This window comes from Belonocnema kinseyi, chromosome 9, assembly GCF_010883055.1.
Source record: "Belonocnema kinseyi isolate 2016_QV_RU_SX_M_011 chromosome 9, B_treatae_v1, whole genome shotgun sequence".
Lineage (NCBI taxonomy): Eukaryota > Metazoa > Arthropoda > Insecta > Hymenoptera > Cynipidae > Belonocnema > Belonocnema kinseyi.
Genome location: NC_046665.1, coordinates 123665946 through 123692771, shown reverse-complemented (window position 1 = coordinate 123692771; position 26826 = coordinate 123665946). Strand labels below are relative to the sequence as shown.

At 24.6% G+C, this 26826-nt stretch overlaps 1 protein-coding gene across 3 annotated transcripts in view; it reads left to right on the top strand.

The window, feature by feature from the left end:
• The window catches only part of LOC117179441 (cytochrome b5 reductase 4), a 129486-nt gene that overhangs the window by 78047 nt on the left and 24613 nt on the right, over positions 1-26826 (top strand). For all 3 annotated transcript variants that reach the window (XM_033371245.1, XM_033371244.1, XM_033371246.1), the window contains exon 7: positions 1490-1712. In XM_033371245.1, coding sequence (XP_033227136.1) covers positions 1490-1712 — 223 coding nt within the window. The remainder of the gene's footprint in view (positions 1-1489; positions 1713-26826) is intronic.

Here is a 26826-nt window from a genome sequence, read left to right as displayed (position 1 = left end):
TATAATTATATTATATATAAATATATAAATTGAAACTTTAAGTTTGAATCTTTCCAAAACTTCTACATATCTCTTAAAACTACTCAAACTTCGTCTACAAATAGTGAATGTTCATTTGTTATTTTTACATACAAATTTTGAAGAAATTTTCTAAAACTTGAAGGATTTTCTGAAAATTGTAGAAAAAATTTAATTAATTTTGACAGATATTTACAAGTTCGGCAAAAATTACAAAAAAAATTTTAAATTTTGAAAAAATGTAAAAAAACTTCTAGATTTGTGAATATTTTGAAATAAAATTTTATAGCATTTTAAGGATGTTTTAAACTATTAAAAATGTAAATAATTGGATTTCTAGTTTAATAAATGTTCTCTTAAAAAAATGTCAATCTTTTAATTTTTCAATTCTTAATGTTTCTAGCTTAAAATTCCTAAAGATTATGTAATTATGAAAATTTTAAAGTTCATTGATTGATTTTTTAATTTTACTGCATTGAAAATGATAGCGTGGATTTATATTTTTTATATTGAAAAATGTTGGTACCTTCCATTTTATACGTGTACATTATTGAGTATTTGAATGCAAAAATTTTGAATTAAAAAACTTTTCAACTTCAATTTTAAAAGTTCAGATGCAGCAGTTCAACTTTGAGTGCTTTTATTTGCAGCTCAGTTTTTATTACTTCAAATGGAGAAGTTTTTCGCTATACTTTTCGATTTTAAAAATCTCATTGCCCGTGAGCCAAAAAAATTTAATTTTTAACAAAATAGTTCAACTTTTAATCAATAATTTGAATTTTTTAGTGAAACAGATGACTTTAACAACATTCAGTGCACCCTGGATTTAATGTCGTTTTTGGAACTGAGCGTGAAATTAAATCCAGAGTATCGGAAATATTTTGTTCCCCCTGTCTTATTTCTTGTTTCTCTCTCTCTCTCTCTCTCTCTGTTTTGTGACGCTTGAGTGAGTACCGCACATCCTCCTGCAGCGCCTCTAATGCATCCCTACCGCGCGGCGTTCATTCCCGGAAACATTAAATGGAGTGTCACTAAATCGAGGTTTGACTATAGTTGCATTTTTAACAAAATAATTAAATTTTCAGCCAAATAATAGAATTTTTAACCAAAGGAGATAAAGTCTAAACGAAAAATATCAAAGTGAACTTTTTAACGAAAAAATTAAGTTTATTATTAATATCAACGAATAATTATTTAAAAAGGGGGAGGAAAGTTTATGGATGGCTCCTAATATGTAAATATTTTTTGCCGTCTAAGGTTATCTTTAAGTTATATCAATTTGTTATTTTTTTTAATAATGGGGTCAGATTCAGTGTCCTGTGGAATTTTTAGGGAAAGGGTTTTCACCGAAATGTCACAGATTGTCAAGAGGGGGGGGGGGGGCACTAGAAATTGTTTCGCGTAATTTGTGGACTTTCCCTAATGAAATAATTAGATTTTCTAAACGCCTCAAATGGTTTTTAAAATTTAGGTGGATTTTATATTTAAAAAAAAGATTGGATCTTTGTGGAAATCTTTTGGAACTCGATCGACGGAGTACGAGACAAAAAACAAAGAGCGATCGTACAAACAGTACGAAGTCGTTAGCAATACTTCTCTTTGTAAAGTGGTTCATCTCATGGTCCTAAGAGCAAGAGACTATTTGGAACTTGTTCCCATTGGTCGACACTTAGAAGTTAAACTGAATGTCTTAGGTGAGTGAAAAATTAATAATAATTAACAATTTTTAACGTTTATTTTTCAATTATTTAAAATTTCTAAGTTAAAACGATTACTTTGGGCAAATAATTTTTTGAGGATAAAAAAAATCTTCTTCAGTGAGGATTTGAACCTGGAACGCCACTATACATGATATCCATTTTATCCATACTATCTATACTATCCATACTATTATTGATTCTATCCATATTATATTATAGGTTATATTATATTTAATAAAGTAATATTAAATGAAAAATAAGTACAAATTAAATAAATTAAAGTAAATCAATAAAAGATAATAAAGATAAATTTAGGAATTTCAATCATATAAATTTATTGAAATGACATACATTTTTTAGGGTAGCTAAGAAGAACATTTGATGCAAAATAAATAAATGTTAAAATTATCCTTAAAAATAAAATTTATAATTTATTTTGTAATATCTGAATAAGCAGATTATAAGAATTAACATCATTTTTCGAAATTCGTGAAAATGTTCTCATTCAAACTTTTAATTAAGAAAAATATCAATTTTTTAATAGACGGCAATGTTGAAACAGAAAGCCTTGAAGCGTTAAAATTTCAAAGAATTAAACTTAATTTTAGAACGTCACAATGTGAATTTTAATTGTTTCCTTCAAAAAAATTTTTATTTGTAAGTAAAAATATTGAATTTTGATGTGTAAATAACAGATGAAAATTTATTTATTTAGAAAAAATGCGAGTTAGTTGAGGAAATACTTAGAATTTTTGAAATACAATTTTCAAGCTTTTAAGGATTTTGAAAGGGAAGATAGTACAAAAATTGTCTTCAGATTCATGGAAAATTTTTTAATGATGTTTTTATTTCGAAAACTTAACTTCAACAGAATATTTCAAAATAAAAGCAAATTTTGGTGAGTAAATACAAAATTTGGAAAAAGTTGGAATAAGTTTAAGATATATTTATAAGTTTTTAACAAGGAGAAAAATATTTTGAAACTTGAAAATATATCAACAAATTTAAAACTAAATGTAGATTTTTAAGATTTCAAAAAAAAATGTAGAAGGTTTTTAAACATTCTAAAAGGTTTCAAAATAATTATAAAATTTTATGAAAAATTCGAATCATTTTAAAAGTTCTAGAAAATGTTCTAGAAAATGTTCTAGAATATGTTCTAGAAAATATTCTAGAAACTGTTCTAGAAACTGTTCTAGAAAATGTTCTATCAAAAGTTCTAGAAAATCGCACTTCTAAATGTGTGATTTTAAATGAATGTTAAAACTTTCATAGTATTTTAATACATGTTTCAGGATTTCAGAAAATATCATGATAGAATTTCACTGAATTTTATAATAATTTAGTGGATTTTAAAGAATTTATTCATGAGAAGTGAGGTATTTTGTAAATTGTAGGTTTTTAAAGATTTGAAGAGATTTGGAATTCACCCTGAATTCTTATTAATTTATTCGAAATTCTTTGGAATTCGCCTGAACTTTATGAATTTACTTACATTTTTTAACTCAATTGAATTTATCTAAATTAACTCTATTTTACTTAATTAAACGAATTTTTGTTGGAATTTTTAATTTAATTAATCCTGAGGATCATTTGATAAAATTATCGAAGTATTTGAAATATGTTAACGCAGTTTTTTTTCCAAGATTTCTTAGCTTTTTTAAGAGCTTTACAAAATTTGGAAGGAGTTTAAAGTATTTAAAATAATTTAGATTATTTTAAAATATTAAAAAAATATTTTTTATTTATTTCAGTAGTTTCAAGGATTTCAAAGGCGGAAATATTTTAGTGTGTTTTAAAAGATTCCAAGGCTTTTTCAAGATATTTAAACAATTTTGAGGGATTTCCAATTTCTCATTTTTTTAATATCTGTAAATTCATTCAAAATTTATTTTAATCAATCAAATTTTTTTCGATTTTTAAAATTCTTTCAATACATTTGAATTCTTTTAAATTTAACTTCAATTGTTTTATAGTCATTAGTAGGGTTTCAAAGAGCTAATTTTAAAGTTAATGATAGAATTAAGTTTTATCATATTTTCAAATTTTTTGGAATTCATTTGATTTTTTTTTAATTCACCTTGAATTTTTATCAAATCGATTTATCTTGAAGCCAAAAGACAGTTGAATTTTCAATTAAAAAATAATTTTTTTAACCAAATAGTTCGACTTTCCACCAAATATATGGATTTTGAACTAAATACTCAAACAAAGAAGAAGAATTTTTTACCAAAAAGTTGCATTTTCATAAAAAAAAGTTATTTCTACTAAAGCAGATGAATTTTTAAACAAGAAGATAATTTTTTTTTAAATATTTGAATTTGATGTTAAACAAATTTTAAGTTGACTTTTCACGATCTTATCTGAATTTTTAAACAAGAAATAAGTTACAACAAGAACAAAATTGAATTTAAAATCCAAAACGTCGAATTTTTAACCAAAAAGGATGGTTTATACAAAGTTGTTGAATTCTCTACCAAATAGTTGCATTTTTATCCAGAACATATTAAATGTCTTTTAAAACAGATGTGGTTTTATTTTTTTTTTAATTGTTAACCAGTTGGATTTTCATAAAGAAAATGATTCCAGTAGACTTTTTGAGACCAAAAATATACATTTTTAAAAAGAAAAATAAGTTTCTACGAAAAAAATTGAATTTTCAATTTAAAAAGTTGATTTTTTTTAATAAAAAAGGATGAATCTTTAAAGTAATAGTTGACTTTCATAAAAATGTTGAAGTTTTTCAATCAGTAAATTAAAAATATTATACTCGGCACCTAAGTCTAAATCAAAATTTCCTACGAAATAGTTAAATTCTCAACAAAAAAGTATATTCTTAGACGAAAAATTATTCCTTTTTATAGAAACAGTTTAATTTTCAACCAAAGAGTTTCATTTTTATCCAAGAAAGATAAAATTACTCTTAAAAAATAAATTTTTAATTGGAAAAAAAATTTAAATGGTTTAATTTTCATGAAGAAAATATTTTATTTCTCTTTTCAAATCCATAATATTAAATTTAAACAAAGTATAAATTTTCTACGAAATAGATAAATAGAACACTTTCTTAGAAATTTCTTTAGAACCACTTTGCGCGAGGACGCGTATTTTTAGTTTGAAGCGTAAAAAATAACATTGAAAATATATAAATGAAATTGGTGGATAAACGACAAACAATTCGGCTTGTGACGTAGCAGCTTGACTGGAAAGCGGGCAGGAAAAAAGTGTCTGCTTCAGTCATTTGCAATCAGTGGCAAAAATGTCGCAGGACATTCGCTTCAGTTCAAAATGTCGAAGGAAAACAAGAGGAAGCATTTATCTTTCGAGGAGACATATAAAGCTTTTTCACAAAGTGAAATCAGGTGCCTCAAAACGGTCTATTTTGCAGATTATTTTTTTTTACCGGAAAATTTACAAATCTTCAAAAGAAATATCTGTCCAAAAGTTCGATTTTAGTGACAGCTTCTAAAATAATGAGTGAAATTGATATCTTTTTCAATTATGATACCGTTCACTTTATGATGCGTAATTCGAAAATCTTTTAATTAACAAATTTCCCATTTTAGATTTTTATTTTCAAACTAAGTTTTAATTAAAAAAATTTTTAAATGCAGACTTGAATACTTAAAAAAATGCTAAATTTACAATTTATCTGCATTTTATTTAAACTTATTTAATTGATATATTTTTACGTGCATACTTAAAAATCAGTACTTTTTTAAAGTTTCATTTTGGAACAAAACATTTTCACGTTCATTAGGACATTATAAAACCAAAATATTAAAATACCATACCTACCGTTTGGGAGCCGCAAAAAAAAGGTGCTAAAAGCTTCGGAAAACTTCGGTGGTATTCTATTTATATCTCGATCCCCATTTGAAAGAAATTGGCGTTTTTAATATTTCGCCTGATTCTTAATTTCAGATATACGTCGATTTTCAGGTTATATTTTTTCAGGGGTATTCAGATGTGTTGACATTATAATTATAAAATATTATGTTAATAATAATGACTAACGGACTAATTTTTAATAAAAATAGTTCAACCATTAACTAAAACAATTAGTTTTCTGAAAAATATGAATTTTGAATAAAATAAATAAATTAAAATAAAATTTTAATTGTTTTAAACAAAATAGTTAAATGTTTAAGCAAATGTTAAATATTTATCCAAAAAGATAGATTGTATGCTAAAAAAGGTATTTTTAATAAAATACATGAATTTTGCACCAAAAAAATTGTTTTTCACCAAGACTAATTTTCTACACAAAAAATTAATGTCTAAGCAAAAACAAAAAGAGTGCTGCAAAATAGTTAAATTTTTTCAACTATATTGATGAATCATCCACCCAAAAAGCCCTAAATTTTTAACAAAGTAGTTCCTTGGAATGTTTTAAAACATCCTAAAATATTTTAAATCCTTTAAAATCTGTTGAAATTTTCCAAAGCTCTTGGAAATTTCTTGCAATTTTAAAAATACCCTAAAATATTTCCAATCCTTTAAAATCTCACACTAAATTATTGAAATAAATTGAAAATTCCTTGGCACCTTTTAAAATACTCTCAAATATTTCGAAACCTTCAAAATCTTTTGAAACACCTTGCCATCTTTTAAAGATTTCTATAGTATTTTGGAATTTTAAAAATTAACCCTTCTAAAATTTTTTCAATTCTTTGAAATTTCTTTAAATTATAAAAATAAATTGAAAATTCCTTGGCATCTTTTAAAACATCCTCAAATATTTAAAATCCTTAAAAATCTTGTGAAATTTCTTGAAATTTATCAAAGCTCTTGAAAATTCATTGAAATTTTAAAAATTCCATGAAATATTTCAAATGTTAAAAATGTGAATATTTGTAGATTAGTTAAACTATTAAATTAAAGTGTTAATAGAAATTACTCGAGAGCAAGTTTAACAATTTCTAAAGCGATTTGTGTATATAATTATAAAATTATATAAATTTTGTTTGAAAAACGTACTTTTAAATTTTGAAGACACTCTCAATTTATATATTATTACTAACTTTTTGTGAATAAACTTCTAAGTTTACAATTCAAAATTTGAAGACTTGAATCCCATCGAGTTAAAAATTATTCTTATTTAATAGCTGAAAATGTTTGAAAATTAAACTTCGAAAGATTTGTATTTTTATTGTTCTCATTTTCAAAACTCTATTCTAAAAACATTTCAATATTTAACGTTTTGAAATTTGTCTGTTTTCTAAATTTCAATCTGAAGCTTTAAAAAATATCAAGGGATTTCTAAAGATTTTAAAGGATTTTAAATATTTGAGGATGTTTGAAAAAATGTCAATGAATTTTCAATTCATTTTTATAATTTAAAGGATTTTCAAGAAGTAAAAAATTTGTTTGAAGAGTCATTTTTAAAAATTCCAAATTACTTTAGAAATCTTTAAAAGATGTCATGGGGTTTCGAAATATTTTGAAGGTTTCGAAATATTTGAGAGTGTTTAAAAATATTTTTAATTCACGTATTTTATTCAAAATTCTTTTTTTTTCTGCTGAAGACTAATAGATTGATTTGAAAGCTGAACCATTTCTGTTAAAAGTTAGTCAAATAGTCATGATTATTAATATAATATTTTATAATATTTTATAATGCCCCGAAGGGCTGTGTCCATTGGATCGCGGTCTACCTGCGCTTATGTTACCCTCTCGATTCGACTTCTACTCACGTATCTGACTGAGCGAGAGCGCTCTGTCGAGCATTGCCAGCCGGGGGGCCCCTTTGTCCTAATGAGACATAAAATGCCAAATATGAAAATGTTTAATTTTTCAATCAGCAAATTAAAAATATTTTATTCAGAATCTATGTTTTTTGCGAAACTCGTCTGTTGACAATTCAACAGAATATATAAATTTTCACTCAATTCCCTTGAAGAACATTATACTTGAAAAGATATATCTTTAACCAAAAATGGAATTTCCAGATTAAAAAATTAGTTTTCAACAAATTAATTTATTTTTAACAAAGCAGTTCGACTATTAAGTTGTAAAATTAATTAATTGTTAAATTTTCAAGTTTAATATTCTCCTAGGCAATTGGGTAAAAATTCATATATTTTGTTGAATTGTCAACAGAAGAATTTTCTACCAAATAAACTAATACATTTTTAACTATTCTACGGAAAATTCCATAATGCTAGCTAGCCAGGGTCAAAAAATAGACGAAAATTTGCCATAACTTATTTTAATTTTAATATTTTGATTGCAAGTTACATATAGTTGGAATCGCCAAAAAACATAGATCACGAATACAATAGTTTTAATTTACTGATTGAAAAACTATAACATTTTTATATTTCGCATTCAATGCCTCATTAGGATAAAAGGGGCCTCCCGGCTGGCAAGGCTCGACAGAGCGCTCTCTCTCAGTCAGGGGCGTGACGAGAAGTCGAGTGGAGAGAATAAGGCGAACAAGTAGGCTACGATCAAATGAAAATCGCCCGCCCCGAAACTGCTTCTATAGCGGGAGTGAATTGTAACTTTGTAAATTCGTTTTTTGAAAGCCAGGCCTTTCTCCTTATTTGAGTGATTACAGACATCAGTATAGTTTAACCAATAAGAATAGAATTTTCATCCTTGGAATATAATTTTTTATTGTTAAATGTGATTAAGATACATACATAAATCTTTTGTTTTGTGTTTAACAACAAATAAACAAATGTATATCATAGTTCAACATTATTGTTGGCCATTTCCGCCTTTTTTACATTTGAGCAAGTTTGAAAAAGCGTTACAAAGCTTTCTAGGCGTGGAGGGCTTTCGACGAGACCTGCCGCCTGGAGTTGATTCCTCGTATTCATCAGAGCGATGACTCGTTCCAATAAGTAAATTACTTTGAGAACCATGAGACCCAATTCTAAGGGGCGGCAAACTAGGGTTATTATGTGGATTGTCGGTAGGTTCAAAGTTCATGAGTTCATGATGTGGAACATAAGTAACCCCGAGTTGAAGAGCAGGATGAGTATATAGACTGGTGGGCTGATCTGGAGAACTAGTAGACCCAAGATTCTCTTGATTAGGAGCAGGTGGACCATAGATACTTGAGCTACTGACGATGTATTCCGCGGTGATCTCAGAGGTCCATGCTGTTTGTGACTGTTCAGCTTCTTGTCGTATGGCATTTAACCTCACCAGCGCGCGTTCTATACTGTCAATGACCCACTGTTTGTTCTCCATCCTTATTGAAACAGACCACTCAAGGATTTTTTCTTTCCACTTATTATCGGTAACTTGCTTACGCTGGAATGGATTCTGCTTTCCAGGGGTCCACCTTACGATAACACAATGCAATGTCGCAAGATCAATAATTGGATAGAACTCAAAATTATCCAACCCTGTAATGATCAGATGTCCCTGTGATGTCGTTATCAATTGACAGAAAGGAACCTTCAATTCTCGTATAGAATATATCGATCTCGGATACTGTGAAGTTTGATCATGTCTGGCTACACTTGTTTCCCGGGAACTTGATTCTGTAAAAATGGAATAGAAATGTGTAAATTTTAAAGAATTAATAATTTTTCATTCTGACTGCTTTAAATAATAATTTGTAGAACAGAATAATATAAAATTGTACACGGAGAAAATGTGTTCATTTCAATTTTCCCAATTAGTACGGTAAATGGAGGACATTATTGAATTACGATAATGTTATGAGTAATTTAAAGGAATCTGTTTTATCGGCAGAGTTAGTTACAATCGATTAGGGTAGATGTCAGTCCACAATCTGTGAAAATAGAAATCAAAACTATCGATAAAGATTAATATTCAAATAACAGAAAATGATTTAATTGCTTTTAAAATAGTTTCATTTTACTTAGACAAAAATGAAACGTTTTGGTTGAAAAGTTAACAATTTTGGTTAAAAAGTCGTACTTTTTGGTAAAAAAATCGACTATTTAGCAGAAAATTAATTTGTTGATTACAATTTTTATTTTCGGGCTAAAAAGTAAACTGGAATCTTCTTTGGATAAAAATTTAACTACTTTTTTGAAGTTTTTTTTAATTCGTCTATTTTAGAAGAAATATCATCTTTCTCGAATAAAAATTCAATTCTTTGGCTGAAAATTCAACTTTTTTTAAAAAAGTTTTTCTTTTTTATTTTAAAATTCATCTGCTTTAGCAGAAATTATATCTTTATATCTTTATCTTTATAATTATATATTTTGTTAAAAAGACATACTTTTTCGTGGAAAATTCCAATGTTTGAAAATTTAAGTATTTCATATGAAATGTACTTTTGGGTTAGAATTCATATTTTGGTGGTGAAAAACGACTCAATCTTTTCTGGGTGAAAGTTCAACTTAAAAAAATGCGTCGTTTTTTAATAAAAATTCATTTGTTTTAGTACAAATTCCATCTTGCTGTGATAAAATTAAAAAATGCAAATATTTCATAGAAAATTAAACTCTTTAGTTTCATTTTTTGTTATAAAATTCATATTTTGATCTTGACAAGTCAACTGGAATGTTTCTTGGATACAAATTCAATCATATTTTTTTTATAAAATTGCAACTATTTAATAGATAATTCAGCACTTTTGTTAAAAAGTCCTTTCTTTGTTTAAAATGCGTCTTTGGATTGAAACTTCAATTTTTTTCGAGAAAATTTATTTCTTGTTAAAAAATTTATATTTTGATCGTGAAAAATCAAGTAAAATTTCTAACAGAAAATTAAACTATTCTTTATTTGAGTATTCAAGTATTTCGTTTGAAGGATTTGGTTGATTCACTTTTTTGAGAAATCCTTTTTTTTATTCTTAAAGATTTATATTTTAATTTTGAAATTCATCTCTTTGATTGAAAGTTGTACAATTTTGTTGAAAATTAAATCCTTTTTAATTGATAATTCAACTATTTGAGTAAAAGTTAAACTAGATTGTTAAAATTTTAATTTTTGTTTAAATGCTTATGTCTGCTTCAAAATTTAACTGTTTAGTCAAAAAGCCTTTTTTAGTGTAAAATTAATTTTTAATTTGAAAATGTAACTTTAAGATTTTTTAAGATTGATCGTTTTTAGTGGAAAATACTCCTTTTTTTAGTAAAAAAAAAATTTTCTTGATTTGAAATTTCATGTTGTTAGCTAAAAATGCATCAGTTTCTTGTCAAATTAATATTGTTGCCCAACAGTCATATTTTGGTTTCAAAAATAAATTTTTGTAGGGAAAATTCGTTTTTTGGCTTCACGGTTCAATAATTTAGATAACATTTTATTTCTTTCTTGAGTAAAAAACTCTTACTTTTTTGAAATTCATCTTTAGTTTTTAAATTTTTTGTTTGTTGTAAACTTCATCTTTTTGTTTTAAATCTAATTATTTTGTGGAAAATTTAAGCATTTTGTTGAAAATTCATCTTTTATTGTAGAAGACATTTTTTCGAATAAATTAATAAATTTGAAAATTTTGAATTTGTATCCAAAATACTTTGCTATTCCATTTATAAAATATTATGTGTTAAAAATATAAAAAAATTAAAATTCTGCGGTATTTGAATATTAATGATCAAGGAAAATGCAAAATTATTCAAAGAAAAATCAGGGAATTTTTAAAATGAACTAGCACAACTAGCACAATATTTCTGGAAACTAAAAATTACCCTCTACAATTATCAAAGTAAACAATTTTTATAAAATTCTGATTAATTTGCCAAACAATAAAGAAAACTTATTAATCATAAATTTTCTGTACGCCTTTTTACTTAAGCTTTTGGCGTTTTGCCTAATGATAAAATTAATTTATAGTACCAAGATTGTAATTTCACTTTCCACTCATATTGTTGAAGAATAGAAAAAATTACAGGAAAATATTGCTATAATAATACATAATACTAAGAATAATAAATATAATAGTATAATAAATAATAGTATAATAATAAAATAATAATGATTTTTTATGTTATTTTTTTTGTCTACATAGTCTATAATTAATATCTTTTTTACAATTTTAAATCAATATTAAAAAAAATCTAGTTAAATTAACCATAAATTTTTTTTGAGTGTAGACAAAAAAATTAACACCAAAATGATTAATAAAATAATAATAATAATAATAATAAATATTCATACAATAATGAAATAATTACAGAAAATAATTATGTCGTACATACTACAGACAAAAATTAATTATTGAATTATCTGATGTATTCTTACCAATAGAGTGAAAGAACACCGTTGAGATTATAAAGAGAGTAGGAAAAGTGGTCCTCATTATCACGAAATAATGGTGGCTGCTTCTTGATAACGATAGAAGAAAGCTACGCTTTTCCTGGTTTATATACTGAAGCCCTTATCTTATTGATTTTAAATGGTCTGATAATTGTATAGGCTGTGTACATTTTCTACTTAACGCTGTCAAAAAAAATTCTTACAAAAAATGTACAAACAAAATTTAAATGGGATTAATTTCAAATTTAAAATCCTATTTCTGAAAATAAGAACAAGAATCCAACGTAACAAAATTGGACAACCACCATAAAATGTTCCTATTAAAATTTTTTAAAAATTCAAATTTTCCTAAAAAAGAAAGGACAAATTTCTTCTTTTTTTTTAAGAAGAATAAAATATAGGAAATAAAAATGAGAAGGCAATCAACCAAATCCCCTTCATCGTCTTTTTTATTTTTATTATTATAAAATCACAATAAAAAATATTTCTAAAAAATAATCGTCTACGTTTCGGCTTTCATGCACCCTTTTCAAGGAAAAAACAAATAATAATACAAGAAAAAAATCGAGCAGGCAGGAACAGCAACGAACCCAGGATGCTCTCTCCCTGACACCCGAGATCGTTGCTGTTCCTGCCTGCTCGAATTTTTATTTTATTATTATTTTTTGCAATTTTTGACTATTTAAAAAAAAATTTCGTGACCATTTAAATGCCTTTTCAAAAGATATTTAGAACTTTTAGAAGATTGGAAGAAATACAAAATATTTGAAAATTTTCGGAAATGATTAAAATGATTAAATTCCTAAATATTTATTTGGATGACTCGAATTTTTCTTGAAACTTTGAAAAGTCATTCAAAATGTAAAAATATTTCTTTTAAATCTTTCAAATTTGTCTAGGAATTTAAGAAAATTAGAAAAGATTTCTGAATTCTTCAGAAGTGTCCAAAAAGAATCAAAAATTTTAAAGAAATTATTTTACAGGATTTAATAAAATATTAGGAAAAGTTCGAGCAAATTTAAAAGATATTTAGAACTTCTAGAAGATTAGAAGAAATAAAAAATATTTTATGAAATTTCGGAAATGCTTCCCAGTTTTAAAATATTTAAATATATTTAACACCTCTTAATTTAAATTATTAAATTATTTAAAATTTATACAATTGCCCTAAAATCTTTTAAATTCTCTTATGAATTTGAAAGAAAAAGACAATTTTAACAAAAATCTACATTTTTTTATATCTTCTAAAGTTTAAAATTTTCTTTAACCTCTTCAAATCTTCTAAATATTTTTGGAATTAATTCAATTTTTCTTTGAATTTTCAATCTTACGAAATTGAATTCCTTCAAAATCCTCTACTCTTTTTCGAAATTTAAGGAACACTTTAAAAATGTTTTAAAATCATTTTAAATTGTTTCTTAAAGTTTATTTTTTTGAATCATTTCCAAATTTCTAATTATCTCTTAAACTTACTCAAGTTTCTTTTAAAATTATATATTATGGCAAAGTTTTCTTTAACATTTTTTACAATCTTTTTCAAAATTTTAGAAAATAATTTAAGTTCTTTTTTAATATTTTTCAATTTTCTCTTAGAACATATTCGGAAAAAATATCATTCTCTTGACGCCCTGGAAAATTGAGTTTACCTAAAATTTTTTTTAATTCTGAAAAATTAAAAGAATTGTCTTAGCGTCTTCCATCTTTTTCCCACACATTTTAAAATCTTCAAAACTTGAAATTATTCTATAAAAATTAAACATAAACTATTTAAAATTTGGCCAGAAATCTTTCAAAGAAATGTAATTTTAATATCTTTTAAAATTATGAAAAACCTTGTAAATTTTTGTAATTCTTAAAAACAAATTTTTCCGATAAATAGATTTTTCTTATCTCATTGAAAATGGAAAAAGTTAAGAAATTATAGTGTGCCAGAAAAATTGAAAACTAGAATTATTTCTCAATATTGAACAATTATTTACAATGTAACATTTTCTTTTATAAATAATGTTTACAAAAATTTAGAAATAAATTCCCTGATGAAGTAAAATTATTTAGTTGAAAATTACGATATGCAAGATAGATTGATAAACAACTTGAAAACATTCACTAAAAATTTTATTGATGCAATGTCACAACCAATCAAGTTTTCGAAAAGAATGTGGTGTATATTTCAGAGATTTAGCAACATTCTTTATTTTAGACAATGAAAAATGTTGCGTACAATATGAATGACATGCATTTATTGTAAATAGTCAATTCATGTTACTACACAAAATAAAAATTAAATTTTCACATGCTTTAATATTTGGACAAAAATTAATTAGTTCACAGCATAAAAATCAATTAAACAATAATTTTTATTGAAACATTCAAATAACTGTTACTTAATATTTTTGTAAAAATAAGAATTATTAAGAAAATTCTTAATTAATTTCAGAAAAAAATTATTTAATAAGGTTTAAAAACATTTCAAAAGATTTTTGGACTTATCAAAAAAGAATCTGGGAAAATTTTAGGGAATTTTTTTTGTTTTTAAATATTTTTCAAAAATGTTAGGTAAAGTTCGAATTATTTTGAAAATATTATAAAGTTTTGAAAGAATTTCAGGAATAATTTAAAACTTTAAAATATTTTAAAAAATTGAAAACAAAATGTAGATAATTGACGAATACGAACCAAAAAAATTTATACCTTTTGTACGAACTTTGAAAAATTGCAAATGAATTAAAATTTTTTGTAAGACAGATTAGAAACTTGGCTATTAATTTAATAAAATTTTCAAAATTTGAGTGAAAAATTTTACTCGTACGTAGTTTCTATGAAAAACTACCTAATTAATATTTATTATTTTAAAATTAAGTATATTTTTTTAATTCTGACCCTAATCTTATGTTATGAGTCTCAAAAACCTCCCTCAGACTGACTCTCATGAGAATATACCGTAATAATAAAAATAAAAAATGAATTGATTAAAAAGTTCGAATTTTGAAATTTTGACAACAAATTCGTATTCTGTGCCTCCAGACCTCCCTCATACTGAGTTTCGTGGAAATATACAGAATTAATTAAATTCTCAAAAATTAAGTGATTTTTTTGTATTCTTACCGCAAATTGGGGTTTTGTGCCCGAAAAATGCCCTCGTACTGACTCATACAAATACAAAAAATTAATTAAATTTTGAAAAATTGAATAAAATTTTTGAATTTGATCCCAAATTCGTCTTATGTGCCCCCAAACTTTCCTCATGCTCAGTTTCATGTCAACCTACTAAATTAATTTTTTTTTAAATTGAGTAAATTTTTGAGTTTTAATTCAAAATTTGTCTTCTCTGCCCAGAAATTCTCCCTGATACTGAGTTTCATGAAAATCGACACAATTAGTAAAAATTTCAAAATTTCAGTCAATTTTTTGTATTTTTACCCTAAATTCTTGGTTAGTGCCCGAAAAGCGCCCTCGTGCTGAGTATTATGGACATATGCCAAATTAATCAAATTTTACAAATCGAGTAAAATTTTTGAATTTTTGAACTTTGACCTCAATATGTGCCCCAAACCTACTTCGTACTTAGTTTCAAGGAAACCTACTAAATTAATAATTTTTTTTTTAATGAGTAAATTTTTTGAATTTTGAATTTTAAGCCCAAATTCGCCTGTGCCCCGAACTCGTCCCTCACTCTGAGTTTCATGGAAATCTACACAGTTCATAAAATTTTCGAAATTTTAGTAAATTTTTTTCTATTTTTACCCTAAATTCGTAATCAGTGCCCGTAAAGCACCCTCGTACTGACTTCCGTGGAAATATACAAAATTAATAAAATTTAAAAAAATCGAGTAAAATTTTTTAATTTTTTAATTTGGACCCCAAATTTGTCTTCTTTGCCTCAAACCTCTTTTTTGTTTTTAGTTGCATGGAAAACTACTAAATTGATACGTTTTTTCAATTGAGTACATTTTTCAAATTTTTGAATTTTGAACCGAAATTTATCTTCTGTGCCCAACAACTTCATGATACCGAGTTTCATGGAAATGTACAATAATAATAAAAAATTTACGAAATTCAGTAAAATTTCTGAATTTTCATAGCAAATTCATCTTCTGTGCCCCCAAAAACTCCCTCATACTGAGTTTCATGGAAATCTACACAATTAATACAATTTTCGAAAGTTTAGTAAATTTTTTTTATTTTTATCCTAAATTCGTGATCAGTGCCCGAAAAGCACCCTCGTAGTAACTTTCGTGGAAAAACACAAAATTAATCAAGTTTTAAAGAATTGAGTAGAATTTTGGAATTTTGGAATTTTGAGCCGAAATTTATCTTCTGTGTGCAGAAATCCTTCATAATACCGAGTCTCATGGAAATGTACACAGATAATAACAAATTTACAAAATCTAATACAATTTATGAATTTTCATCCCAAGTTCGTCTTCTGCGCCCTCAAAAACTCCCTCATACTAAGTTTCATGGAAATATACCAAGTTAATCAAATTTTAAAAAATTGAGTAAAATTTTGGAATATTTACCGAAAATTCCTCTTCTGGAAATCTACGAAATTAGTAATATTTTCAAAAATTGAGTAAAATTGTTGTAAAAGCACCCTCGTAGTAACTTTCGTGGAAAAACACAAAATTAATCAAGTTTTAAAGAATTGAGTAGAATTTTGGAATTTTGAGTCGAAATTTATCTTCTGTGTGCAGAAATCCTTCATAATACCGAGTCTCATGGAAATGTACACAGATAATAACAAATTTACAAAATCTAATACAATTTATGAATTTTCATCCCAAGTTCGTCTTCTGCGCCCTCAAAAACTCCCTCATACTAAGTTTCATGGAAATATACCAAGTTAATCAAATTTTAAAAAATTGAGTAAAATTTTGGAATATTTACCGAAAATTCCTCTTCTGGAAATCTACAAAATTAGTAATATTTTTAAAAATTGAGTAAAATTTTTGTATCTTAAACGAAAATTCGTGTTTTGTGCCCGAAAACCGCCGTTATACCAAGTTTCATGGATATCTACAAAACGAATCAAATTTTCAAGAATTTAGTAAAAATATTAAATTTCTGAATTTATACCCAAAATTCGCGTTCTGATCTTGTACAAAAAATCACCTTTTTGTTTTAGTATTTTAATCCCAAAATTCGTTCCGGATCGAGATTCTGATTTTTCAAAATACTATCAGATTTGATATTGTTAATTTTTTAAACAAAAAAAATTTTTTCCCAGAAATTTTTTTTTTTTTCATAAAAACTTAACAATTTTCAACCAAAAAATGGATTTTTCAACTAAAAAAGATGAATTTTCAAGAATGAAAGAAACAATTTTTGTTTAATTTTTTAAGAGTGTATTTCAACTTTCAAACTCAGTTGTCAAATTTCAAAGCAAAAAACTTAATTTTTAAACTAAAAATTAATTTACTTATTAAAAAAAACGAGTTTTCGATATAATTCGAGAATTCTCAACCAAAAAATATAATGAAATTTTGAAAAATTAGGCGGATTTATTGAATTTTCCCAAAAAGTACACTTTTTGTTTTAGTATTTTAATCACAACCTTCGTTCCGGATTGAGATTCTGGTTTAAAAAAAAATACTTTTAGATATTATGATATTCGGTTAGTGGTCTGATACTATTTGCCAATGGTGTAATATAAAAAAATATATACTGCGTTTTCTGTACTAAAGTCCAAAGCCTCTAAAATCATTAATGTAAACAGTTTTGTGAAAATTCTGATTAATTCGCCAAACATTAAAGAAAATTTAATAATCATAAATCTTTTGAACGTCTTTTAGTTTAAGCTTCTTGCATTTGCCAAATGATAAGATTAATTTATTGTATCGTGTTTGTAATTTTACTTTCCACTCATATTGCAAAAGAATGGATAAATTACAATAAAATAATAATATATCAATAATAATAATAATAAAGCAAATATAGAAATAAATAATAATAAAAAAAATAAAATAAAAATAATAAAATTAACCACAAAATGAAGTGCTGTTTCAAAATCTTCTAGAAAATATTAAGATAACAATCAAAAGGTTAAAGTTTAGGTGGGACGGATCTGAGTTTTGCTCTTCGAAAAAGTGTACCATTTAAATTTCTAAGAAAATTTTTGACAACTAATTTTAAGTTATTATCTTTTTTTTAAATAAAATACATCTATTTTTGGCTTTTTCTGTCTGAAAAATTTTTATTTAATAATAATTTATTATTATATTTAATAATAATATTTATTACTGAAGGGGATAATATATGAGTAAAAATATTTAGGATTATTTTTAACAAATTGATAAATTACTAATTACTGATAGGACTGAGACGAAAAAAAAATATTTTTCCGGTATAGTCTTGAATTATGAGATTATTAATACTAAAAAAACAATAACAATTTTGATAACACCTGTTTATTTTTTATTTATTTATTTAAAAATTATTAAATATAGTTAAAACTTTCCATCGTAAATTGTCAGATGTAAAATCTTTTGACAATAACAACAAATTTTCTACAAAATAATTCTTAGCAAGGGTATTTGTTTATAAATTTGTGAATAACAGTGCTCAAAGAATCTGGGCAATTTTAAGGTAATTTTGTTTGGAAATATTGGTAAAAAATTTTAGGTAAATCTCGAATCATTTTGAAAAATATTGTCAAGTTTTTGATCAAAATTCAGAAATAATTTAAAGCTCTATTCTGGAAAATGTTGAGACCATTTTTTTAATTTTGAGATATTTTTCTAAAGTTTAAGAAATAATTTAAATAACTTTCAAACTTGTTTAGGAGTTTAAAAAAAATTTTCGAAACGATTTAAAATTTTTAAATATTTCAAAAATTCGAAAGAAAATCTTGATTTTCAAAGATTTTTTCGATCAAAAAATGTAGAAGCTCAGTTTGAAATATATTTTGGAATTTTAGAAGTTTTAAAGAGATTAACAATATTTTGCAGCTTTGAAAGATTTCCAAAAATTTATAAAATATTTTTAAATTTCTTGCAATCTTTGACAAGTTCTAAATATCTTTTTAGCTAAACCGAAGTATTTTAAAAATTTTGTAAAATTTTGAAGCAAGTGAACGTAAAAAATAAATTGTTATAATAATTTACAATTTATTTGATTAAAAATATAAATCCACGCTCTGAAATACGATCAATTGGTTTTGAGAAAATTTCTTTAAATTAAAGAAAAATATTAATTTGCTCTCAGTTAAAGAAATTTCTTGGGCTCAAAGAAATGACTTTTTGTTCCAATAAAAATTCTTCTTTTTCTTGATTCATTTAGAAATTATTTTCGGTTTGATTTTTAAGTTAATACCATTAAAAATTAATCGAAAAATTATTTTTTTTTTAACTAAAGATATCCAGGAATTTTCAATAAAATTGAAGAGTTCTCAACCTTAAAGTTGAAATTTTAAGAAAGAAACCAATTTTTGTTTGATTTTTTAAGAAATTGAGCTTTAAAACGTATATGTCAAATTTTTAACCAAAGTATAAATTTCTGAACAAAAAGGTCAATTTTTTCCTGAAAAAAATCAATTTTTCATCAAACTTTAACAATTCTCAACCAAAAAGTTGAATTTTCAACTAAACTAGGTGCATTTTTAAACAAAAATATTAATTTACTATCGAAAAATACGAATTTTCTATAAAATTCTAAAATTCTCAACCAAAAATTTGAATTTTCAACTAAAAAAAGATGATTGTTTAAACAAAAAGATCAATTTTTCCGAAAAAATCGAATTTTTCAACAAAATTTAAGAATTCTCAAACAAAAAATTGAATTTTCAAATAAAAAAGAAAAGTTTAAATAAAAAGATATGAATTCAAAAAGTTGAATTTTCTATTATAACAAGCGGATAAAAAAACGTTTAATTTGCTACCAAAAAAGACGAACTTTTCATAAAATTCAAGGACTCTTAACCAAAAAATTGAATTTTTACGAATGAAAGAAGCAATTTTTGTTTTAATTTTTAAGAAATTAAACTTTGAAACTTGGTTATGAAACTTTAAACCAATTAATTTACTACCAAAAAATTGAATTGGCAACTAAAAAAGAATAATTTTTAAACAAAAAGATTAATTTGCTACCGGAAAATACGAATTTTCTATAAAATTGTAAAATTCTCAACCGAAAATTTGAATTTTCAACTAAAAAAAGATGATTTTTTAAACAAAAAGATCAATTTTTTCGAAAAAATCGAATTTTTTAACAAAATTTAAGAATTCTCAAACAAAAACTTTAATTTTCAAATAATAAAGAAAAATTTTTAAATAAAAAGATATTAATTCAAAAAGTTGAATTTTCTACTAGAAAAGATGAATAAAATAAAACGATTAATTTTCTACAAAAAAAGAGGAACTTTTCATAAAATTCAAGGACTCTTTACCAAAAAATTGAATTTTTGCGAAAGAAAGAAGCAATTTTAAAATTTTTTTAAAGAAATTAAACCTTGAAAATTGGTTGTGAAATTTTTAACTAGTTACTTTACTACCAAAAAAAGAAGAATTTTTAATAAAATTCAAAAATTGTCACCCAAAAAATTGAATTGTCAACTAAAAAAGAATAATTTTTAAACAAAAAGATTAATTTACTACCGAAAAAGAAGAATTGTCAATAAAATTTGAGAATCTTCAACCAAATAGATGAATTTTTAAGAAAGAAAGAAATTTTTTTCATTTTTAAAAAAGCAGTTCATCTTTAAACCTAGTTGTTAAATATTTAACGAAAAAGATCAATTTTAAAACAAAAAGATTAATTTTTTTCACTAAGAAAACGAATTTTTCAGCAAAATTCAAGAATTCTTAACCAAAAAGTAGAATATTTAACTAAAAAATATGAATTTTCAAACAAAAAGATTATTTTTTTCCCGGAAAAAAATTAATTTGCAATAAAATTCTAGAATTCTCAACCAAAAACTTCAATTTTCTACTAAAAAATATGAATTTTCTAACAAAAACAATAAATCTTCAAATCAAATAAAAAACTTCTCTCCATAAATTATTGTTAAAAAATTGCTATTTTTAAGAGGAAAAGGCGTCTAGAAATTACAATTAATTTTTCATAAATCCACGCTTCCTTGAAAAATTTTAATCTTCTATGAAAAACTAGATCAATTGAAAAGATAAGAAATTTTTTTTGAAATTCGAAAACAGAATTTTGTTCAATTCATAGCGCATTGGCCCATTGTATTTACGAAAATTCTCATTTTTCTTTGTGCAAACAATTAGAAAAAGATAATTTGTCACGTTAACAATATTTCTCAAGATGGCCTTCTTATTCTTTCAATAGAGTTAAAAATTTTACACAATCACGTCGTTTGGTTAAACTTATCTATTTTTCACGTTTTCCATGCTTATAACTTTTTCTAAATTATTGTATACTGTCCTAAATAATTTTATTTTGTTTTACTAAAAAATAAATTTTTTCCCGTTATTAAATTAGAAAATATCTTGACTAACTAAATTAGTATTTTTTACTAATCTTTAGTAAAAAAAAAGAGTTTTTTAGTTAAAAATAACGTACAGCACATAAATATTGACTGATTTGGACAAAAGAAATTAAAAAAAATCTGATGAGGTTTCTAAGAGAGTTGTCGAGTCTGAGTTTTAAAATAGGCTTTTAAATTTTTTATAAATAAACAAATATGACGAAAAAATGGTCATTTTTTTTATTTGACCTTTCCGGTGCTCATCAATAAATTTGAAAATTGTTGCAATCGCCTAAGTTTCATAGAGAAATATTAGCTCAAAATATTAAAATATGATATAATAAACAAAAAAATTTTGCTAAACAAATTATTTGTCGAAAGAATGTTTTTTACGATTATTCTATAATTTTAAGTTTTAAAAAAAAGTTATATTGCAAGAAATATGGATAAAAACAATATAATATGAACAAATTTCTTCTTGAGATTATTATTGTTAATATTATAAACAAATTCAATAAACAAATGTATTAATTAGCCCTTTTTCGACAGAAGAATTATTTTTTTTCGCTGGCATTTTTTTTTAATTACGAACTTGATGATAATTTTAGAAAAATTCATCATTTGTTGATCAATCTTATGATTTTTGCAAACAAATTTAATAAAAAATGCATTATTCGGGCGTTTGTCGGGAGAAAAATTCATTTTTTCACTGCCTGTCTTTTCAGTTGGGAACTTTATGACAATTTTAAAAACGTTCATAACTAGTTGATAAATTTTATGATTATTTAAACAAATTCAATAAACAAAAGCATAGATAGGGCATTTTTCGAAACAAAAATTCGTTCTTTTTCGGTGACAACTTTTTTAATTGGGAACATTATGATAATTTCAGAAAAAAATGCAAAATTTATTGATCAATTTTAGGAATTTTTCAAACAATTTTAACAAAAAAATGCATTATTGGGGCATCTGTCGGCGAAAAATATTCTCTTTTTTTCGATGTGAGTATTCTTAATGGGGAAATCCATGATAAATTCAACAAAATTCGTAATTAGTTGATCAATTAAAAATTTCTAGAAAACTAATTTAACAAACAAATACATTATCCTGAAGCTGCAGCCTTATTAAAAGAATGAAAGTAATTATTATCATTTTTATCCAAATTTCTTGCAATATAACTTAAAAAAACGTAAAATTATTATTATGTTCTTCTATGTAATTTTATTTAATTACGAACTTTATGAGCATTTTAGAAAAAATTATGATTTTATAGTTAATCTTATGATTTTTTTAAAAATAATATTAAATAATAAAAAAATTATTAATGAAAGAAATTTTGTTCTTTGAATTTTTAAGTAGTTCAACTTTAAAACCTAGTTATTAAATTTTTAACGATGAAGATGAATTTTTAAACAAAAACATTCAGTTTTTTTCCCAAAAAAAAGAATTTTTGAACAATATTCAAAAATTCTCAACCAAAAAGTTCAATTTTCAACTAAAACAAAAAGATTTTTCAAACAAAAGGATTAGCTTGCTATCGAAAAAGACGACTTTTTAATAAAATTAAAGAATTCTCAACCATAAAGTTGAATTTTTGAGAACATTTTTTTCAATTTTTAAGGAAGGAGTTCAACTTCAATTCTTAGTTTTCAAATTTTTAATCCAAAAGATGCATTTTTAAATAAAAATATTATTTACTACCAAAAGACGAATTTTCAGTAAAACTCGAGAATTTTCAATCAAGAAGTTTAATTCTTAACTAAAAAGCAGAATTTTTAAACCAAAAAATTAATTTTCTACCAAAGAAGACGAATTATCAATATTCTCAACCAAATAGCTGAATTTTAAACTTAAAAAGATGGATTTTCAAACAAAAATATTAATTTACCAACAAAAGACGAATTTTAAATAAAATTCAAGAAGTCTCAACCGAAAAGTTCAATTTTCAACTAAAACAAAAAGATTTTTCAAACAAAAGGATTAACTTGCTACCAAAAAAGACGAATTGACAATTAAATTCAAGAACTGTCAACGAAAAAGTTGAATTTTTAAGAAAGAAAGAAATTTTGTTTTAATTTTTAAGTACAGAATACTTGAATTTTCAACAAAATAAATAAATTTAAAAAAAATAATTAAATTTTCCACTTAAAAAAATGAATTCTGAACAACGAGATTTTTAAGTTGATATTGCAACCATAAAAGATGAAATTTCATTTTAAACAAATTAATTTTACAACCAAAAAGACGAATTTTCAACAACAAAAATTCTTCAGTCATGAAAGAAAAAAATAGTTTACGTAAATTGTTGGATCTTCCAACCCAAAGACGAGTTTTCTGTCAAAATAATTGAATTTTGAACAAAAAAATATGAATTTTTAGCGATAAAAAAATAATTTTCATCAATATAAGTAAATTTCGAGTGGGAATTTTAAAAAATTGAGAAAAACATTTGTCCAAGTTCGATTTAATTCACTTTTTTAAAATAATTCATTGAATTTTTATCTTCTTTAATTATGATATCATTCAGTTTATAATACGCAATTCTAAAATCTTTTACGTAACAAAAATCCTCATTTTAGATTGTTATTTTTTAGCGTAAATTTTTTATTCAATGAATTTAAAAGTTCAGTATTGAAAAACTTTAATAACTGAACATTAAAAACGTTTGAATTTGAAAATTTTTGATAAAAAACATTTTTATTTTATCATCTGTAAATATAAATTAATTAACTATTTAAAAACTTGAACTCTACTTGGAATATCAAAAAGTGAACAATAATTGATTTTTTAATAGAATTCTGAATCCGTTCAAAATTTAAGAATGTCCAGAGTTCAACGATTAAAAATTAAACTGGTTCAATTCAAAAGCTTTTGTCGTAAAAGATTTAAATCAGTTTAAATTAATTTCAATCTTTTAAAAACCCCTAAACATCTCTAATATTTAGGGCTTTTAAAAAGATGCAAAATTAATTCAAAATTTGAAATGATTTCCAGTAGTTTAAACAAAGTGTTTTTTTCAGATTTTGAAAGAAAAGTTATCAGCTTTTTAAGAATTGTAAGAGGCTTAAGAGGATAAAATTTTTTTTAAGATTCCTAGTAAAATTCAAAATGATTTTTTATTTTGTAGAATCATTCGAAATTCGAATAATTTTGAAAGATATTTCGAATTTGTGAATAACTTTTAATAAAATTTTTAATTAAAAAAAAAGTTACCAGTTCTTTACTGAAAAATTAATTTTTCCATTTTTTATTCAAAATTTATCTTTTTTAGTTGAACATTCTACTATTTGTCTTTTTGGTTGAGACTATTCGTCGTTTTAGGCTTAAAATTGAACTATTTGGTTAAAAATTAAACTATTATGTTGAAAATTGAATTATATTTCTAGAAAAATTGGAAATGATTTTTTTTTTTGGAGAAATTATTTGGAATTCAAATCATTTAAAAAAATATTTAGAATTAATGACAAACTTTTGGGGATAGTTTTTTTTTTAATTTTGAAGATTTTCAAGGTTTTTTAAACTATTTAAAATTAAAATAATTCAATTTCTGATATAAAAATGGTTCAACTTAAAAGAATTGAAAAATGTATGAACCGGGAATTTTTTTCTTCAATTAAAATGGCCACCCTGATAAAGTTCCCAATTAAAAAAATGCCATTAAAATTTTTTTTTCGAAAAATGCCTGAAGACCGTGAATGTGTATAATTAATTTTCAGCTCATTGGTTTTTTGTCAATTTAACATTGTACAAAAATTTTTCTCTTTGTTGAAATAATCAGAAAGCAATGTTTTTAAGCAGGAGATACGCTACATCACGTTTATAATTTCAAAACATGACCTTTTTATTTTGTCAATAAATTTAATGATGACTCACCACCAATAGTTTCATAAGAACGTCTATGAAATAGATTTTTTAATTTTCATTCTTATATATTTTTTATACAAATAAACAAAGAGAAAAAATTGTACATTTTTAATTTATATTTTTTATGTTTAAATAAATAACTTAATTAACCCCTTGCTACACTGAAATCTATTTTCAAGTCTCTAAAGAATATAAATAATTAACAGGATATCGAATATAATTGTTATAAACAAATTATATTAACAAAATATTGACATCGTGAAAATTTTATTTGCAAAGCATATTTGTAAGTTGAAATTGCTTGATTTTATCGACACAATTATATTTAATCGTAAAAATTTGTTATCTTGTGTAAAATGTTTATTTTATAAACAATTTATAAAGAAAAATCAACATTGTTAATATAAAAAAATAAATTCTTAAGAAAGTAGTTCAACTTTCAACAAAGAAGTTAAATTTTCAATCTAAAAAGATAAATTTTTATTAAGAAATTTAATAGATATTTCAGCCAAAAAACGATTTTATTTTCAAATAAAAAAAAAGTTAAATTTATTACTTATAAAGAAAAATTAACAACAAAACACTTTAATTCTCAACTAAAATACATCAATTTCCAACCGAAAAGTTGAATTTTTAAACAAATAATTTGATTTACACCAAAAATAGTATAATAAGTATATCTTAAAAATTAAATAAATTGAAATAGAAAATTATTAAAAATAAAGAATTTTCAATAATAAATTTGAAAAATTCAACTATTAAAAAAAGGTTCAAAATTATGTACCTTTAAAATGCTAATTATCAATATTAAATCATTTTAATATCATATTTTTAAAATACAAGATATTTTACTTTGTAATTTGAAGAATTTTACAATTTAAAAACGGCACATTTTTAAGGAAAAATGGTAACATTGGGATGTTTTAAATTTGGAAAATTTACACTTCAAATTGTTACAGTCCCCATAATCGAGAACCACTCTAAACAATTTGTCAGGAATGAATCCCCGCCTGTATTTACAAAACATAAATCAGGCTAGGAAAACCTTCCGACTAAATTACTTTAGAGTGGCTATTAAACGACCTTACTTTCTCCCAAGACAAACACAACCCTTTAACGTGTTGATACCTAGGGAAGAAAGAGAGGTATCAACTCACACCTGGCGCAACTGTGGTGGAAGGTTTTCCCATCACGCGCCAGGCCCGTGAGTATGAGTCACTGCGCGACTAAAAGTTCAGCCACAACCACGTCTCACAACCGTGAGATAGGTGGTTACAGTCTGTAAAGGAATCAATACGACGATCCAGCAAAAGACTCGTGCACCCGAAGAACACGGAGTGACCCAAGGACAACCGCCATCTGCATTTTTCCCGCAAGTTTTCTAGCATATTGTTGACACGCAGGGATGCTTTTTAGGCCATTAGCAAGTGAATGCTTGGCACCTTCAAGAGCGCCGATGAGAAGGAGGATCAGCTTAATAAAATATTCCGGGTGCAATCGTTGCAACTCCCTTATAAGGTCTCGATACCCCTCTTTCTTTTCATTCTCCTTGGCTATGATGTTTTTATCAGCTGGTGCCGAAAATTCGATAACGAACATGGTTCGCTTCTCGAAGTCAAGAAGAACCATGTC